The sequence below is a fragment of the Leptonychotes weddellii genome, chromosome 8 (assembly GCF_054177405.1).
Source record: "Leptonychotes weddellii isolate Sample4059 chromosome 8, ASM5417740v2, whole genome shotgun sequence".
Lineage (NCBI taxonomy): Eukaryota > Metazoa > Chordata > Mammalia > Carnivora > Phocidae > Leptonychotes > Leptonychotes weddellii.
The window spans coordinates 117,557,248-117,576,942 of NC_138376.1; the positions used below are offsets into that span (position 1 = coordinate 117,557,248).

Consider the following 19,695-nt stretch of genomic DNA (forward strand, 5'->3'; position numbering starts at 1 on the left):
CTAACCCATCCTCCCACCCCCCTCCCCTCTGGAACCCTCAGTTTGTTTCTCAGAGTCCATCGTCTCTCATGGTTCGTCTCCCCCTCCGATTTCCCCCCTTCATTCTTCCCTTCCTACTATCTTGTTGTTGTTGTTGTTTTTCTAAAAGAGCTCAGCAACTGCCTCAAGAATGTGTGCAGCAGGATTCGGGCCCGGGCTTGGAATGCATATCTGTGAGGCACCGATCCTACTATGGAGCCGGAAGACCTGGATTTCTTCTCCACCGCCTGTGGGGCCAATGCAGTCCGTCAGGGGCACCACAGCCTACCAAGGACTTTCTTCTGATAACTGGGTTTTCAAACTCAGTTATGTTCCTGCTCCTGTAAAAAAAATGGCAAGGCTGATTTATTTTCCTGTGAGGTTTATATTTTAGAAGGATCATGTCCACGTCCCAACTGGCTTCCTCGGCTTCCCAGATTAAATGTTCCTCATTGTTCAGCGTGTGGTATGGTGTTACAACATGTCGCCTTGTTTTTTATTAGCAATTCTCAACTGTCCGACTTCTCTAGCCTTCCAAGGTGCTCCTTCCTCAGCACAGTTCCAGTGAATTCCTCCAGTGCCTGTCTTTGCCCAACGTCCTGCTCAGCGGCAGGAAATGCCCCCAATTCACCCAGTTCTTTCACTTACTCATCTGAATGAGGATTCTTCCCAAAATCCAGGTTCTTCTGCAGCATTCCCAAATGGATTCCTGGTAGAGATTTTAAACTCTGAGGGAGAGGTTAGTGAGAAGCCAGGAACTGAAAAATCAAAGCCATTCCTTTTAAGCTTCATTGTCTCTGGATTATTTGAGGTCTGACAATCAGCCTCTTATCACAGTATATTATTAAATCTAAAATGGAAATGACCACTCTTGGTAAAATGCCCCTTCATGTCACCCGAACTTGGTGCTGCTCACGACAAAGCTGGGAATGGCCTCCATGCTTGTCCATCACCTCACCTGTCTTTGCTTCCACAGACTCATGCTCTTCAGAAACGCACCCCACCGTCACATAAATCAGGTGACAAAGAAGTGAAAAGAAGAAATTTGCTGCCAGAAAATTAAGAAGACAGATGCAATCGATTTAATCTCTTTCCCCCCCTAACTCAGATACTGTTTCTATTTGGTTCCCTTCTAATGTCATTTACCCTGATCCCCAGTTTCAGGACATAACTGGTAGAGGAAAGTACAGATTCTTCCGTATGTCAAAGGCCCTGTGAAGGTTGCCTTGATGGATCATCACACAAGAAGTGATGGGGTCCTTCCTGGCTGAGACTGGCCTCCCGAGGTCTGGGGCAGGTCACACACCACAGTGGGCATTTGATAAACACGGTGATAGGAGGGAATGTGCTCTGCCTGGCATGTCTGAACCTATTCAGTGCAGACTCTGAGACTTTCTTCTCCACAGTTCCCGGAGGATACATCTGGTGATGCCAAACTGGTGGGCAGCAGGGAAGGAATCCCAACTATTAGGGCTGGTCTCAGGCCCATCCACACCAGCTCTTGGAGACTCTGTGCTTTTGGCCTGGTGATCAGCTTTCATAAATCAACTCACTCCACCTCTCTTTGCTTTACGATCTCTTCTGTGGCTTGTCAATAAAGTTCTGTAGCTTTACGTTCTTAATAATCAGCCCCAAAGCACAGGCTGTAAATCTGTCTACCACAACCTGCTTTTTGAACAGGAAATTTCAGACCTCAGCTTGCTGAATTTCTCATCCAAGCGTTTGAAGGTATCTCTCTCCTCTTTTTGTACAAATGCAAGGGAAGCTGCTGACGCCCCATTTTCCAGGAGGCAACATTCCTGCTCCCCAGGCGCAGTTTTCCCAAAAGTCTTTCATTCTTCCCTGGATTTCTTGTGAAGTCACTGCTTTTGGTTTCCAAGCCTTCATTTCTGCATGCTAGCTCTATGGATTTTTCTCTTTCCTCACCACTTCTAACATTTCCTGGCTGCCTGTGCAAATCTCATTACGTTCCTGGTCAGTCGATGGCCTCTGTGCCTTGCCCCTCTTCACCCCCCACTCTCAGGATAACCGGCTACCTCCAGGCCACAGCAGGGCCCCAGCAGTCTTCACTCCAGAATTTTCATCCCCTGAATATTCTTTCAAACCCTTCACCTTGTCCCCGAAGCCTTTGTTGAACATCCTCTCTTTCTCTCTCTCTCTTGCCAGGGCTGCCTAGGGTGCAGGTGAGGGTGCTCCTGATGCTGTCCTGTGTCCCCTTTCTCGAGAGGCAGGTAAGAGTGTGAGGGCTCCGGGCAGAGGTACCAGACTCATCGGTGGCTGGCTTGGTCCTCACGAGACTGGTCCTATCACCCCCTGGGGAAAGCCATGACTTCACGGCTTCAATGTTTCCACTCACCAGGACTTTCCACTTCTGTTCCAATGTTGGATTGTTTAAGTCTTCAAAAATTTAATAGAAATGCACATTACCCATCCTTATGGGTGTTTCACAGGGGTTTTTAGAAAGGCACAAAAAAACTATACTCTAATTAGATTTTTCTTAGTCAAAACCGAACTTTTTTCTCAGCCACATTTAACACTTGATTCCTCAGTGATGGGAAATGCCTCGTTAGTCCAGTAATTGTAATGTGGAGAAGCAAGGGCTCTGCAGTCTCTTGGTGCTGGTCTCTTCCATGACTAATGTCTCATTGTGTGGTGATTTTCTTAACAGTGGCAACGTGTGTGTCTTGTAGGGCTGGACTGCTCTGAGCGCACTGCTTGGGAGCAGGAGTGGCGGAAAAGTGAGGTAAGAGCATGGCCCGATCTCAGGGGAGGGCGCCTGAAGCTCCGCTCTCTGCCACAGCTCACAGCCTTTCCAGAAACAGGAAGATGGAAACCTTGGCACATGCTTCTCTTCTTTAAAAAAACAACAACTCAACTCTGATCTGTTCCCTGAGCGAGGTTCTGGGGAAATGGGACAGGAATAACCTGACAGTAGAGAGCAGAATGCCCATGTGAGGAAAATTCAGTAGAGGGAAGTGTTAAAATACAGTCCAACAGTGGTCAGGGAAGTCTTCAGGGAGTTGGGGGCTTTGTGAGTTAAGTCTTGTGAGAAGAGAGAAGGAGTGGTAAGAACAAAACTGTGGAAGTAAGAAGGGATGGGGCAGTGCTTTTCAACAGTCCAGTCAGGCTAAAATCACCTCAGGTGTCTGTTTATAATGCAAGCCCCCAGGTCGTACCCCCAGAGATGGGATTAGAAGTTCTGCCGTGATCTCAGGAATTGGGAAACTTAATAATCCTCAGGAGCCCTAGTTGAGATGGCACTCAGGCTACAAACATCATGGAAACCATGGCAGGCAGTTTCAGGTCGAGTACCTCAGTTTGGTTTAAATTTTCCATGTAGAGCAGGATTTGTACACCAAATACCCACAGGAGTTAGACTGGGACAGGTAGTGAGAGGAGTTAATAGGATATAAAGCCAAATGTAAAAACTCTCTCTTACTGTTCTTCAAGTGACAGCAACCATATCACCCCAGCCATGACTGGCCTGCAGGAATATGCACCCAAGGCACCAGAGATTTCCATTTTCAAGAGAAGCCTGAAACCTGGGCTTTATATAAATCCTCTTCCAATTATTAAAGGATGGATTAAAATGCCATGAGCACCCAGCAATTCCACGATGGCCGCTGGTTGGCAAGATCAGAGGGGCAGAATAAAATCTTATCGTATTTGGACTTGAATGATGGATGACAACTGTATTTATTCTAGTAGACAATGAAAAGCAATCAAAGGTTTTGGAGTAGAGTAGGGATGTGAACAAGAGTGCTTTAAGAAAATCCACATGGCTATTGAGTATCCTTGGGATGGAGCGGAGATGTGGCCTCAGTGAGGAGAGTAATGTGGAGTTTCTTCCAACTGGGCAAAGGGAATAGAGAAGAAAGGGGGCTGTGAAAGATGCTGGGGAGTAAGAGGTCAGGAGATATGATTAGCTATGGGAAGAGGAGGGGGAAAGGAATCATCCAGAGTCCTTTACGTCTAAATGTGTGCTACCTGTAACCATCCTTTCTCTTTAATATATACTTATGTTTCAGCTTCTCTCATTCTGCAAAAAAGATCATTTAGGTTGTGCTCTGATAAGTGTCTGCTTAGTACATAAACTTAGAGTCATTTCTTTAGGGGAAAGAAAAAAAAGCACAGACAAAATATTTTATAGTATCTATAATAAATGCAAAGAAATCAATACAAACAAAACTTGGCTTTAGCAAACTGTACATACATAAATATCTTTTTTTTTTACTGTAACATTCAACTTTTTTTTCACATAAAGCCTTCCATGATTGTATTTATTACATCCAGTTTTACTTTATACCTTTAAAAAAAGTGCCTTTTAGATTTACAGCTTGTGCTTCTAAAGCAAAGGTTAGAACATCATGCCCCAAAGGAAAGCAAGGTAAAAAGAAAAGTGCCATATAAGCTCTTAAAAACTGTATGTTACAAGGTTCTAAAATCTCCTCAGCACTGGTTGGTTGGTAGATTGTTCGATGCCAACATGGCACTCAGGGAGAGTCCTTTACTGAATGGATGGAGCAGCACTGTGGGAGAGCTGCTCAGACAGTCTACTGAAGTCCTTGGGTATGCACAGAATGAGCCAACGGCCCAGAATTCATGCGTCCAGAGAACGTTGGAGGTCCTTAATCTCATTAGTGCTGAGGCTCAGAGTTTCAAACAAAATTTCTTCCCAACCTATTGTCTGTCTGCTCTCCTCCTGTCATTGTTTACCATCCACCTCCGAAGCCATGATTTGCACACACGGGATACGGAGGAGAGCTAAAGCTGCCATGCTGAGGGCATTCACCAGGATTCAGGTCCTGTTTTCGCTAGTTTGGGATCGCTTTTGGCCAGCTCCTCCTTGTGCTACCAGCACGCTGCAGATGGCATCTGCTTGGTTCAGAGCGGAGGAGGGCCATTTGTGTATCTGAGCATGGGGTGGAATGATCGGGCAAAGTTGTTGGAGAGGGCACAACTATAGTCTTCCTCTGACATTGGTACAAGGCAGGCGAGCCCGATGAGGAGCAGCAGGAGAAGCTGGAGTGGAAGAGCCGCTCGGAGGACTCTGAATAAGAAGGCTCGGCTGGACCGAGCTGGCCGAGGCTCAGAAAGGGAGGAATCGGAGCCACCTTTTATGGACCTGAGAGGAGAATCAACATAAATAACTCAAATATCTCAAATGCTGGATGGATGCTGCTTTTTGCTTTCTCACCTTCCAGGAAGCTAAAGGACCATGCCAAACCCAACCCAACCCAGCAATTAGCTGGCAGCCTTCTGCAGTATGCCAAGGTGATCTCCCCACCACCACATGAAGAATTTTTTTGGACACTTCACTGATGAAAAATAAACATTTAGTCAGTCAACTAACGGCAACGAATTGGGTTCAAATCCCATCCCTTAATTTGGTAAAACATTTTCCATCAACAAAGATAACCGCTCTCCACACATCCTACCAGCATAGATTAAGTAGATCCAGGATAATTAAAATGTGGATGTTTGATGCAGGACATTTTTAGTTTAAGAGTATCAGTAGCACCATTAGGCAAAATTAGTTGCTGTCAGAATTATGCAAAGTATCCCCTCTTGCCATCCTGGATGTGCCAAAATCTATGCAGCAAGGTTAAGAAGAGCGGCAGCCATCTTGCAGAGACTCACGAAGTTTAAATAATCTTAGAGTATACCCTGGTTTCATCTTGCACTGAATCAGCATCTGACCCAGACCCAAGTGGGTTCTAAAGCTGTATGTACAAGGGTGGTGGCAGAGTTAGCCTACAGAACACTTGTGTGGGACGGCGTAGATTCTAGGCCGATCCTATCTATCGGCTAGCTCTGTGACTTTGGGAAACACCTTTTCTGAGAGCAGATTATCTTCTTGAAGGTTCCTTCTAGACTCAAAGTTCCAAGTTTTCCTATCTGCTTCCATTTTCCCATCTACTTATAAATAGTGCATTAGAGATTAAGTATGAATTTCAGCACTCATAAGAAAGACTGCAAAATTCTGAAAATGGAAGTAAGTCCTGGGTAAGGTGCACTATTTTCTCTTTGTGGGCATCCATTAATGTCTTATTTGGTTACTAGTAGGAAAGTTGTAGAAGGAAATGTTATTTACAAGAGGCATTTTGTACACACGCACACACACACGCACACAAAACAGTGCAGGAACAAAAAGAATGTATGTACCAATGAGAGGCATTTCCCCATACCTACAATGAATTCCCTAATGGTTATAATATCACTAAGGGTAAGGACACTGAATGTGAGGCCACTGGAGAAACAGGAAGGTGTAAGAACTATATTGGTTACTCTGTCCATTTTTCTCATAAAAAATATTATGTTTCCAGCTATCCTACTAGCCATTAATTTCTGAAAACAGATTACATTCATATCAGTGAGGGATAAGGGGTAGCACCAAAGAAAATAAATGTTAAGATAAAAAACAGACGTAAACCCCTTAAAAAGGAACAGAGGGAGTACTCAAAGCTTTCTTATTACACTGTCAAAGACAAATGTGAGACAAGCAGACTAGTCCTGCAGAAGCTCCAAACAGCCACGTACCACTGTGTTTCTAGTACATTTCTTGCAGTGTCATAAAAAAAAACAAATCATTGGCTCAAACTGGGACTGTATTCTTGTCCGAAGCCTACGACTAACATCTGTGTAACCTTGAACAACTCACTTCACCTCTGAGTGCCAACTGCTTCAAACCCTCCAAATTAGATTAGATGGTCTTCCAACTTGAAAGTTCCGTATTTTATATATTTTAAGTCTTCTACTAGTTGGTCAGTACAGTCAACCAACTGAGAGGCCATAAGAGTTTAATCACCATCTAGTGGTCAAACTGATTAACTGCCCTTACGCTAAGGCCCATGAGTTATTCCTCATGAACTGAATAGGAAAGGCTGTATATTTTGTGAAAAGAGCATAAATGAGGTATGCCACATAACTATTAGTGGAAGGAGAAAACAGAAACTCCTCAAGCTACCAAATTATAAAATATTCAGGTTGAAATAAAGCCTTAGAGAATATATAATCCATCTTCTAACTTTATACATAAGTGGCTAAGGAGAGTTAACTTTTACTCTTCTAATTGCTGGGCAACACCCTAAGCATTTATCTTATTCTCTCACTTAATCCCCACGATAGTCTCTGTGTGTTCATTATCTTCACTTTATAGATGATGAAAAAGGAGACTCTGAGAGATAAAGTAGCTAGCTCAAGGCTATACAGTTAGCAAGTGGCAGAATTAAGATTTCAACCCTGAGATTTTTAGGTCCCAGAACCTGGACCCTATGGATAGGGTCAACCACTTGCCCCAATCGTACAATTAAATGAAGAGCTCTAGCAGGGAGTCAGGGTTCCCAAGTCCCGCCCTACCACACTCTCTGCAACATTCTGTTGTTTGATGACACGAATGGAGATTGTCCAGGCCATACTTATGTACCTCACATGTAGAAGCAAAGAAAACAATACTCGTATCCTAAAATATTTGGAGGTGAGTGGTTTCCTTGTGTCTGAAATAAATGCCTCTAATTGTAAAGCCTTACAGTATTATACAGATCAAGTCAGTATTACGGACATGAGGGCATTTTGTTTTGAGGCAATTGTACAATCGTGGGCAAGTAATTTAGTCTCTCTTGTCTTCAGTTTTCTCATTTGCAAAGACAAGGGGTGCATTAATACCCTCAAATCGATTTGGCTCTAACAGTTTATGAATTCAGTGGTTTGCCTTAAAGTGTCTTGAGAAGAATGGGATAGCTACCCATGAACTCTGGATTGAATCTTCCTTCAATATATCTTTCCTTTGACCTGAAAATATGCCGTGGGAAACAACACTCACTACCTGTCACTGGATGAGTTATAACAGGAGCACCAAAGACAGCTCCACATTTCCTCATTATTCAATATTTAAATAAAATGAAGGCAATTTCTAAAAGTCTTCTTCTTTAGAAGACATTTAAGGACATTATGGGCAAGTTTATGCATTTACTTAATAATACAATTTGACTGACAGAGATGAATAGCCCTTGTTTGTCAATTATTATCTTCTTTGAGCGAGTAAGCCAAAGATCAAGATCAAAACAGGGGCTGCACTTTGACAAGCCCACTTCTGAGAAAAACTAGAAAGGTCACCATCTTTGGAATATGGGCTCATGTGTTATAGAGTCTGTTGAAGGACATGGCACAGTGAACAGCATCAGAGCATTTCTTATTAAAATTTAATTAGCATGTGCCTTCTAATGTTGAAGAATGCTAACCTAGGGAGAAGTAATGGGCTGAGATATGGACAGAGAGAACACACAGTGCTTAGTGGGCTTCCATGCAGTTGACTGCTCTTGGAAATGTCCACTGTATCTACTGAGAAAAATGCCACCCCCTTGGGGCAATTATCAGGGTTTCAGCATGCCAAAAATTGCCTCTTCTTAGGATGAACCTGTACTTGAGCTTCTAGTACCAACAGGATAATGGTGCAGGGGGGAAAAGGGTACTTTTAATATTTATCTGTTGACCTAAGAGCACCTGTTTCAAGAGTCTTGGGAAAGTTGACAAGGGAAAGAACAAAGACTACTCATTAACTAGTCACTCATCACTCTTCAATGGCCTTATTACATAAATAGACATGAGCTGAGATTGTCTTTCTAGAGGAAAAACGAAATGTGTGAACTTATCCAAGGAACTTAATTGATGGAGCTATTTCAGATCATTCTGTCCAGCAAAAATGTGCTTTATTCTCTCCAAGTAAATATTTAGTTTATCATTTTTCTCACTCCCCTCACTCATTCAAATTTCTGGGTAAATAACTGCCCAGGAGTTGTTTCATCTCTTTCCCAAAATACATATAGTTGTGGGAGAAGGAACATGGTAGGGGAGGAAGCAGTAGTACATAACAACACACCACACAAAAGAAAGTCTGACCCAGGGTTGTAAAAAGCCTGAATAGCATGCACAAAGTATGACTCATCTCAAAAATTTTACATAATCTAGGAGAATAAAACGAATTACTTCTGGGCACAAATTATTTAAAGGCACATGAAAATAAACTTTCAATTCGTTTTGTTACTTGTTAGCTAACACCGGCAGTGTGGTAACAGGAATTTATTGTGAGAAAATACCTAGGTTGCGTACCATCTTGTTGCCTGCTCTGGTGCGGATGGGCTTTGTTCCCTGCATGTGTGGTTCAGAAGACAAATTTCCAGAATCAATTTAGGACTTCAGTCTCCTTTTTCAAAAAATGAACTGGCTGGTCCTAGGCAGTGTCAGGCAGGCTGTGGGAGCCCAAGCCCTAAAACTGTTGTGCAAAGGAGCAGCCCCCCCACCGCTCCGGCAGAGGGAAGTGATTTACAAACTAGGATCCAGAGTCAGGTAAACCTGCTTCAAATCTTTAATCTTCGTGCTTCTAATCTTCAGTGTCCTTGTCTGTGAACTTGGGAATACAGCCATGCCATGGGCATGTGGTAAGAGTTAAATGAGGTGGTAGATATACGATGCTTAGCATAGCGCTTAAGGCACATTAAGTGCTAAATAAATGTCACAATTTATCATTATTGTCTTATCATCATTGTTAATGCAAAGGTGTGCTAATTCATACCATTAGGGACTGGTTGTATGCAGCCTTGTCTCCCAGGAGAATAGTTCTGATTTATTAGTAGTGCTTTCAAAGATGTGATACATTTGCCAAAGTGGCTGACTTGTTCCTGGGAAACACTGGGAATGCATACTTCAAAACATTATAAAAGAAACATACTGGTGCCTTACCCTATAGCTGCTCTCAGCCTTGGTGGCCAGCCTGTCCTAGAAGTATACCCCATAGGCTGAAGCTCTCTAAATGCTATGGATAAGGAGATTCCCCAGGGAGGAGCCTAACAGAAAAGACTTGAAAAAAAATTCCATAAGAAACTGAACAGTGTTTAGAGTGAAGTGTCCACAGTTTTCCCCCTCCCTTCCATTTATTGTTCCACTTTAGTTCTCTCTGTAGAAGGTGCCAGAGACCAAAGGTGTCCAAGGAAATTTTGCATGTTAGAATTTTTAAAATTTCTTTTAGAATTTTTGGTTAAGTTTTAGAATGAAGTCATCGCTTCACTGTATCCAGACTACAGAGCAATTATTCCTTTGCCTTGCTGGAAACTGGAGTAAAATCTCATTTGTCAACTTCAAATAATCCACAGTAGAGTTGAAAAGACTTGTTGGTGATTGAGTCAGACGATTTTAAGTCAAAAATAGAAAAAAAGTCCAGCTGGACCATCATAAACAGGGCTTCTTAAACCTCTTTAATCTAAAAACTGATGAATAATCATTATGAATGTATGCACAGATATTTTTTAAATGTTTATAATTTTTAAGGAGTCTTGAGAAGCTCCTTGTAATTGATTTAGGGCATCTGTACATTCTGACACATGGCAGGAACCATACGGTAGTAATTTTGCAAGCCCAGTGCCTACACATAGTAGGTATACAGTAAATATTGGCATCAATTGGTATGTAGGCATAGAATATTACATAAGAGGACATAGAACTGTGGCTATAAAACCAACCTGAAATCATATATAGCAGATAAGCAACTGTATTATTAACATCAGACCTTAAACAACAAAATAATATAAGAACCCCCTTCCTTCAAACGGATACCCTGTTTCTTCCAACTCAGCCTCTTTCCTCTCTTAGAAAGAATATGTGTCTAAAATTTTCCATTGTAGATCGCTGGGGTCAACATTCTAAACCGTTTGTGCTTTCAAATTTGCTGGACCAGTGCAAGATCAAACACAAGGTACACTCAAGTCTCAATGTAAAGGAACACCGTGACAGCCTGGATTATGAGTGAAGTTAATTCTTTCCCAGCAGACTCCGCATTCCATTGTCGGGGTTGGGTCCACCCCAAACAGAGGTGCCAAGAAGTTAAGAAGTCCAAGAATGTTCAACCACAACCTGTCTGCCAAGGTGTTTGATGAAGTTTGCCATTCAGGTGTCGCTCATTTGTATTCCAGACCCTGTACGTAACAAAGTAAACACCGTGCTGTATGCTCAGAAAGATGTTAATGAACAGCGCTGGACAGAGCAGAGCTGAAAGGCGCCTGTGAATGTGGCTGTCCCAGCTGCAAAGCCCCCGTAGGAGACATGTTGAAGCACTTGCTGCCCTAAGAAACGATGCCTTGGGCATTTTCAGAAGACCCCGTGCGACTGAAAGAGTTGGGGTTGCAGATTGATGTGGTATTTGGGAACCAAAGGGTGGTTGCTATTGGTGTTGCATAATAATGTAAGAGCCTTTCCCCTTCTCATCACCGTCAGTTATGTCAACCAAAGAATTGATCTCTGGTATCCTAATAGGGCTGCTATGGGGACAGTCCCCATCTCTGTTCATGGCATATTGGCAATTTGTGGGGAGAAGATGGACAAAACAATGATCTGTCTATAGTAGATGACTGGCTTTTCTTGTGGGGGACTAAGAGAACCTCAGAGCACCTGTGGAAGTCCATCCTTCTCTTCAAAAATCCTTGTGAGTTTTTCTCCATTCATATTTCATTGGTTTATTATGGACAAAAAGCCCCCACAAAATTGTCAAACCAAACCAAAGGGAAAGGAAAAAAAAAAAAAGCACAGTAAAGGGAGGCTTAAAACCAAAAGCACATCAAAGTACGTTCTGCATTGCTTCAGCTGAGTAGGAATGACCAAATCAAATATCCAGTCCCTTCAGCACGCAGCTGGAAAGTGAAAACTATTACTCAGGGGTTGTTTACAGCTCTACACTTCCTTACCCCTCACCCTCCTTTCAGGAATTTAGATTCCAGCTCAGTGGTGATAAGTTTCCAGAGGGGCAAACTACTTTAACAGTGAACTGCTTGGGATTGGAATGAAAAAATCAGCTCTAGGGACAGTATTTTCATTTTTTAAAAAGTTGTCTGGGGAAACATGAACTGATTAGTGAAAAGGCAGGGAAGCACAGACATCACACCAACAACGAAGAAGGCAAAGCACCGCTAACTGCAGAAACAAGGGATTGTGGGAAGCCAGGCGTAAAGCACGGAGTGGCAGCTGTGAGTGGGCTCTCTGGACGTGCCCGGGCAGGGACACTGACTGCCCTTGTTTCTAGCATGAGAGAGTTTGCCAAGTGTCAGGAAGGTGAGTGACTGAGTGTGCTGGCAGAAGAGAAGTTTTAGGATAAGCAAAAGAGAGAAGGTGCTTATAAATTTTAAATAATACCAAATTAGGACTTGCCATTTTGAGAATTCAAAACCCACAATCTGGATAAAACATGAAAATAAAACAAAAAGCTGGGGATGTTAGTATATTTTATTCAGATTTGTGGGTTCTGTGAGTGGTAAAATAATTCATTGATCTATTACCTGTCTTATTGTAAAATCTAGAAATAAAGAGGATGATGAAAGTCTGCCATGAATCAAGTGGAGGCTGAGCCATCTACTGCACTGAATCCTTAAGTGCACACAGAATACGATGTGATGAAAAGTACCAGATGGCCTATGTCTAGTTAGATATAATTCTGGTGGGATCCAAATATTTTGTGCTCTGAGCTTTACTTATACTTTGCCCTTAGAAAAGTCTCTTCCAATTTATTAGGAAAAGGGTGTGCGGATGAAACAAGTAATTTCTCAACTACCCTGAGGCAGACCAGATAGAGGCCTACCTAAATCATGGACAATTTTCATCATCCTCTTGGAGTTCTAGAACAGTGTGGAAACCAGGAGAATAAGGTACCTGCTATGTGGACTGTTGACAGAGGGTCCAGGCTGTGAGAGACTACATTTGCCTCGTGGCTGTTTGCAATGAACAGGGGTAAAGAAAGAAGAATGTTCAGTCCCGGCAAATAAAGACAAGCTACTGAAAAAAATTAAACTAAAAGTGCGGCAAAGGAAAAATACATAAAATGAAATGATCAGTACCCATGAATTCAGGAAACTGGCTTTTCTTCTGTTGAAGAAGTGAAATAAATTCACATCTCTATCATTGGTCACCGAGGAAACAGAAACTGGTTCGGGAGTCCCCACCACAGTGGGTATATTTTACCCCATTTTTCATGGTGGAAACACAGGTGACTACAGCAGCCGAGGATTTACTTACAATAAATATGAAGGTCAGCATGCCTTATATTTTTGTCTTCTAGAACACTGAAACAGTATTGAAATTCTTGGTAGATAAATAGATAACAACGGCAATATGAGATTTTTCTTTGTAGAATGATGAGGACCCAACGGGTTAAGTCAGGGTTAGACTTTGACTCGAAAAGCCAGTATTCCTTCACATTCTTAAACTAGGATCTATAGGAAACTAGTGAATGTAGTAAAAAACAATCCTAAATAAGATTATAACATTTATCAGCATAGAACTTAAATGTTCATAACAAAAAAAGTGCAAACAAAATCAATACTTCTAAAAACTAAGGAAAATGGGGTGTAATAAAAATGAATATAATCATAAAGCCGGACAAACAAAAACAAGCTTCTAATTACACAGAGAAATCAAAGTATAGAGGGTAGCAGGGGCCAGATTCGTCCTTCCGGTCTCACAGAATACCAGTGAGGCAGCCTCCCAAAGGCTCCGTGGCTGAGTCCTCTTGAGCTGTTGCCTCTTTGCGGGCAGCACAGTCATCAGAAACCTTCAGAACCACCTTCAGGAGTTTCTTCGCTTGAGAGTTCAACAGAACCCCCACTTGTCTCATACATTCAATGGTCTCATAAGACACTCACAGTTTTGTCTGCTCTGGCTGAGGCACCCCTTTACACAGAACCTACTTTTTTAGGTGAACTATGATGGTAGTGGTTTGAAGGGAGGAACCACCCAAGAAACAAGGGAACACCATTCTAGCGATGGCCCTTGGAGCAAGAGAAATAACTTGTCTCCCTGTACCAACCACACATTGAGCCCTCCTTCTTTTGAAAAACAGAATGTTCTTTTCCATTCCTGAGTGCATGTGGGGAGGGCATGCCACAGGGCTGAGGAAACAACACTTCACTGTGTTACTGTGTGACCACCGTCCTCTGTAGGGGGACTCCTGCTTTCCCCAGGGGGAGCCTGTGGACCCTGAGGTAGGTATAGATACTGTTGCTCCCCAGCGTCCCCTCCCATGGGCCAACTGAAAAGGACCAGTGGAAAGTTACCGTTCTTTGTCTGTTGGGGGTGCTTCTTCCGGACGTAGGACTCACAGATCCCGAGGTGTCCAGTTCATCAGCAGAAGACCAGGAAGACAAATCCTACATAGGAAATAGATTCTTTTAATGACTCCATGTCCCAAAGCTGTGATGACTTGGTAATCCACAATGCATTTACCAGCCCATCCCCACCCATCCTCCATAAAAAAACCAAACCATTCCTTGGGAAAAATAGAATCAGACAACTCTAAGAACAGAACCTAATTCTTCTAGTGTATTAGGCATTTTCTGGTTGTATGTTTGGTCCTGCTGGAAAATACAGGTATAGTTTTGTTATTAAAGGGTCAGCAGTAACGATTGAAAGAGGTTTTTTTGATGTAATAGAATCAAAAGCAGTGTCCTATTATAAAAGTTTATGAGTCCCTTTTTTTATTTTGAGACAGGACTCATAAGAGCAGTGATTGAGAGCGGGCACTTTATCCTGACAAGTACTATGTTCAAAGTCCTTCTAAAAATGGATAAAGATGATGCTTCTTTGGTTTCCTGTAAGAAATGCTAACAATGATGTCTGCTTAGAGCTTACCTGCTGACTGCTTGACATGTCTAATAGCTTCTCCAGCTCCTTGATGTGATGACTGACCTCCTTCAAGAGAAGTCTGAGCCGATTTCCAATCACATGGACTTTTTCTTTGGCTTCTAAACAGTCTGTGCCTTCAGCATTCACCAGGAGTTGGCAAGACATGTCTTGCAGTGAGGCCACTCTGATTTGGGATTCCAATAGCTCATGCCTTATTTGCTATGTGTGTGATAAGAAATGCTTTACTAAGAATTTTTGATAATTGGGGAAAATTCCAAAAAGGCAGAATGACATCAGTTTAACTTAGTGGACAATTAAACCTGAGTATCTGAATGCTGTGCTCACAAAGGGAAGAATGAAGCAGCCCCTGGCATTCAGGAATCAGGGGTCTGGGTTTTAACCCTGCCTCTGCCAAAAACAGTTTATAAGGCCCCTGAACCTTTCTGATCTCAAGTTTTCTCATTTCAGAAAATGATAATACCTTTTCTTGCCTGGTCCACAGTACGTATACTGGAAGGTTCAAATTGGTGAATATACGTGAATGTGCTTAAAATATCAAGTATTATGCAAAAGAGATGTAAGATATTCTTTTATACAGAAAGTGAAACATTAACATATAAATATAGCAAAACTCACATATGTCTAAGGATATACTCTGATCTTTGTCCAAGATTTTTTTGAAGGATATAGTAGTGATTCATTATTTACAACTAATGTCTAAGGTCAAAAGTCAGTAAAAATGCCATTGCATAGTTATTCCTTCCTGGTTTCTAAGACGTTCATGGTACTGAATTAAAAGCTACCAATTCTGTTGGTTAGGTTAATAAGCATTAAATGTTGAGAAATGACATTTTAAAAATACAGAAAGCTACGAAATGCAAATCATTTTCTCCTAATGGAACTCAAATATACTGCTTTATCTTCTATAAAATCCCTTAAGTACACTGTACATTATATTGTCCAAAGTCCTTTGCATAAGAATCTATGCAGAGATTCTGCAAATTTCCATTTGAATTCAGTGCTAGAAAAAGTTTCTTTCTCCTTGAGAACTGGCATGTTTTCTTTTTCTCATATAATGAAAATAACTTTTCACATTTCCCTTTTGTCTTCGTTTTCACAAAATTTGGTGACAAGGTTACTGTTAAATCTGATACACTTAATTTCTTCTTCTTATTTTTTTTAAGGTTTTATTTATTTATTTGAAAGAGAGAGAGTGAGTGAGAGAGAGCATGAGCAGGACAAGGGGGAGAAACAGACTCCCCTGTTGAGCAGGGAGCCTGACATGAGGCTTGATCCCAGGACCTTGGGATCATGACCTGAGCCAAAGGCAGTTGCTGAACTGACTAAGCCACTCAGCACCCCCTCACTTAATTTCTTCTAAGAAGTCTTAATGGTCCCTCTATTTTAATAGTTTCAATGTCCATAAAAATAAAATTTAAGCAACTCAATATACTCTTACTTTATACATAGATGTAACAAATACAGTTTAAATTAAAAATAAGTGCAATTGCCAAAGATCTGCTTTAGTAAAAACAACCTAATTAAGACGAAGAACTAATTAAGATCTCTACAACTGAGCAATGACTTTAGAACCAGATTCTAAAGCTAGTAGACGTCATCTTCTATAAGCATGTTTGCCTCACAAAAATCAGAAACTATAACAAATAAAAAAGAGAAAATTAGAGACCAGCATGCAAAAGGTAAAAAAAAAAAAAAAAAAAATCACCTCCATTCTTTTTCTGTAAATGAAATTGATGACTGCTATGAATAGGCAGGCCGTCAGAGCTCACGCATCTTACCATAAGCTGTTTGTGATGGTCCTGAAGTGTCTCTGCATCCTGGTTAGAATCAATAGGGACAATTTCATTTTTCCTTCTGTCGATGTTCTCCAGCATAAGAAGCAAACCATGACTCATTTCATGGAAATCCTATGAAGAAAAAAGATGGAGTATAGAATCATCGTGAATAATATATTCTTCTTTCCCTCACAGCTTAAATTTCCACTCTTTACAATTGTTACCACTGGCAGAGGTATGTTGGATTTAAGGTCTTATGCACAACTCCTTTCTGAGAAAGGTACTGGTGCTGTGGCAATTTTCTGAGCTCACGTTCTCTCCAAAAGCATCTAGTTTGTTATTTGAGGGAGAATTTGGACATAAGGAAAAACTGGCATCAAATACTTAATTTCTAGGGTTACTATACAGTTTGGAAGAAAGCAACTCTTCTCCCCTCTTTTCCCTGTATTCAAACCTTCCCATCTTGTAAGGCCTTAATCCGATCCCTATATCCTTCATTCATCCATTTGTTCATTCATTTGTTCAACACATAGTTACTGAAAATCTCTTACGCACAGGGCTAGGAGGGGGTGCAGGGGTGAGACAACAGCTTGCATACCTGCTTTCAAGGTATTCTTGGGGCACATGCAAACCTGGGAGGCAGGTTTACACTGTGCTCAGAATACAACCTGCTCCTCATCAGGACCTACAAGACCCTGCATGATCTGGTTGCTAAGCATCTCCCTGATCTTTCTTATCCCTGCCTCTCTGACTACATTCTGATCCCACTGGCCTCTTTTCTGACCTTAAAGACACTAAGCCCTTTCCTGTTTCTGGGACATCCCATTGGCTCTGTCTGGCAATATTCCTCCAGTGTCAGCTCAAAGATTCATAGAAGTTCCCTGACCTCTATCCCAAAGTGGCTTTTCTCAGTTACTCTTATCATCCACACTTGTAAGCATCTTGGTTAAGCAATTACTTGCATTTTTTAATGTATTTATTTGTGTGAGAGAGAGAGCACAAGCAGGAGGAATGGCAGGCAGAGGGAGGAGCAGGCTCCCCTCTGAGCAAGGAGCCCAATGCGGGGCTCGATCCCAGGACCCCAGGATCATGACCTGAGCTGAAGGCAGACGCCCAACTGACTGAGCCACCCAGGTGTCCCAGCAATTACTTGCATTTTTACTGTTTGTCTTCCCCAACAAAAGTAGAGGCTTTGTTGTATCCTGACTGCTCTACATAATATCTGTCAGAGAGTGGGCACTCATCAAATAATTGTGGTCAAATGGATGAGTAAATATTTGTAATGCTCACTTTCATGTTCAGGAAATGTCTGCCAACATGCTCAGTAAATATCTGTTGAATGAATGAATGAGTTGGGGCTGAGATAAACTTCTGGGAGTAGTCCAGATTAGCTGGATAAAAGACGGGGTCCAGATGTACAGATTCTCCAGCATAATGAATAGTTTGGGCACAATGTTATCTCATTCAAATCCTGGCTTTGGGGAGCGATTGCATCCCTCGAAGTGACCTTAATAAATCAAGTCCCAGACTCAGCTACACTGGAAATGTCTGACTCCCACAAACCTGACACTGCATCAGTGCATCCTGGAGCAGGCCCCGCCACTCTTCCAGCAGTGAGCACACACGGTCCCAGCGCCCGTTCATCTGGGACAAGCGATCTTGCAGATCTTGGCTTTTCTCACTGCCAGGCTGGGTGAACTCGGAGCTGCACAGGTTGATGGAAAGGATGATGGCTTTCCGGTGGTCCACAGCTTTCTGGAGCTCCTATAAAGAGGAAGGAGAACAACCAAAGAAAGAAAATAATAATAAAAACATTTAGAGCATAGTTTAAGATTTTAGGAAATGCTTCACCCAAATTATGATCCATTCAGTAAAACTGGCCTTAACCGAATGGCTAGATAAAAGACAGTGATGCACACCACTGAGGGCCACACTGTAGTTAAAGGAAATGGATTTGATGTACACTTGACAACTCGAATAGGTTTTAAAATATGGTGTAGAGTGAAAGAGTCAGAAACAGAACAATGTGTATAACATGAGAGCATTTATGTGATTTAAAAGGCATGTGCACACATACAAATCCACATTTTTTATGCATATATGAATGAATACTCATTCAGTATTTAAGAATGGTTGCCACGGGTTTCAGGAATGGAAATTAGAAAACAGTGGTGGAATAGGATAAATAAAATTAAGAGGAACTTTGTAGGAAGCGCTGATGACCCTGTGCACCCAACTAAGGAGTCTGATGAACTCAACCCAAGCACAGGAGTTCAACAACAATAAAACAAAACAAACTCAGATGGGCAGCAGGAGATGTTCTAGTGTAAGAATCTCATCACTAGACCAATGGGACTTAAAGTTGTGTGCAGAAGAATGAAATGGGAAACTTGCTAAGAAGGCAGATTCCCAGGCCTCAGCCTCTAGCTGTTTGGACTCGGGAGGCACAGAGAGTTAGTGGCCCACAAGGGGAGAACCCTGCCAATGTCATAGGCCACATTCTTGTGATGGTGAAGAGAATGGATTGGGTATTTCAACAGCTAACCAATTCACATTGATTTCACAAAAAACTAGGCAACTTGATTTTTGCTTTATGCATTTCCCACAAATCTAGGACTATTCCAACAACTTGTGCAGCACATGATTATGCACTAATGATTCAATATTTGGGTACTGTTTAAACATCCCCAGATTAGTTTAGGGTCAGTGATCCTGCAAATCACATCTACCCACGCTACATTTTCTTCTAAGTTCTCAACATTTCTGTTATGTTTCCAGCTTGTCTTAATTTTTTACTTTCCAACAGATTCTTAAAATGCAGTAATATAGATTTGACCACAGAGATATTATAAGATCAAGAGATACTGTGGAAAGATACAGACTTATATTCAGGAAACAGACAGGAAGGACTGGGGAAGGCACACAAGAGGGTGGCTTTTTCTTATCACACAGGCTGAATTTCAAGGTCTCCTTTTCCCCACCCTAATCTCACTTAGGTCTCAGACTCCGGCCAACATTTGCTTTATCAACTTTTTAAGGAGTTTGGTCATCATACACACTGCCTTACATTTTCCCAGAGAGGAAATAAAATAATTTAAGTACATTAGAGAAAAAAGCATTTTATAATCCAGATAATATAAATTGCATCTCCCATCTGATGCCTCATCCAGAAATTGATGGGGCTAGTGCAGAGGTTATTCTATAAGAAGAAATCTGAGCAACA

The 19,695-nt window shown here is 41.8% G+C and overlaps 1 protein-coding gene across 3 annotated transcripts in view; it reads right to left on the reverse strand.

The window, feature by feature from the left end:
- Nucleotides 1-4,158: 4,158 nt before the first annotated feature.
- SYNE1 (spectrin repeat containing nuclear envelope protein 1) overlaps nucleotides 4,159-19,695 on the reverse strand; it is a 429,147-nt gene continuing 413,610 nt past the window's right edge. For all 3 annotated transcript variants that reach the window (XM_081829165.1, XM_081829163.1, XM_081829164.1), the window contains 6 exons: nucleotides 18,036-18,236; nucleotides 16,476-16,604; nucleotides 14,683-14,895; nucleotides 14,109-14,201; nucleotides 12,709-12,767; nucleotides 4,159-5,143 (listed from right to left, as the gene is read on the reverse strand). In XM_081829165.1, the coding sequence (XP_081685291.1) occupies nucleotides 4,903-5,143; nucleotides 12,709-12,767; nucleotides 14,109-14,201; nucleotides 14,683-14,895; nucleotides 16,476-16,604; nucleotides 18,036-18,236 (936 nt within the window). In that variant the 3' untranslated portion in view covers nucleotides 4,159-4,902. The remainder of the gene's footprint in view (nucleotides 5,144-12,708; nucleotides 12,768-14,108; nucleotides 14,202-14,682; nucleotides 14,896-16,475; nucleotides 16,605-18,035; nucleotides 18,237-19,695) is intronic.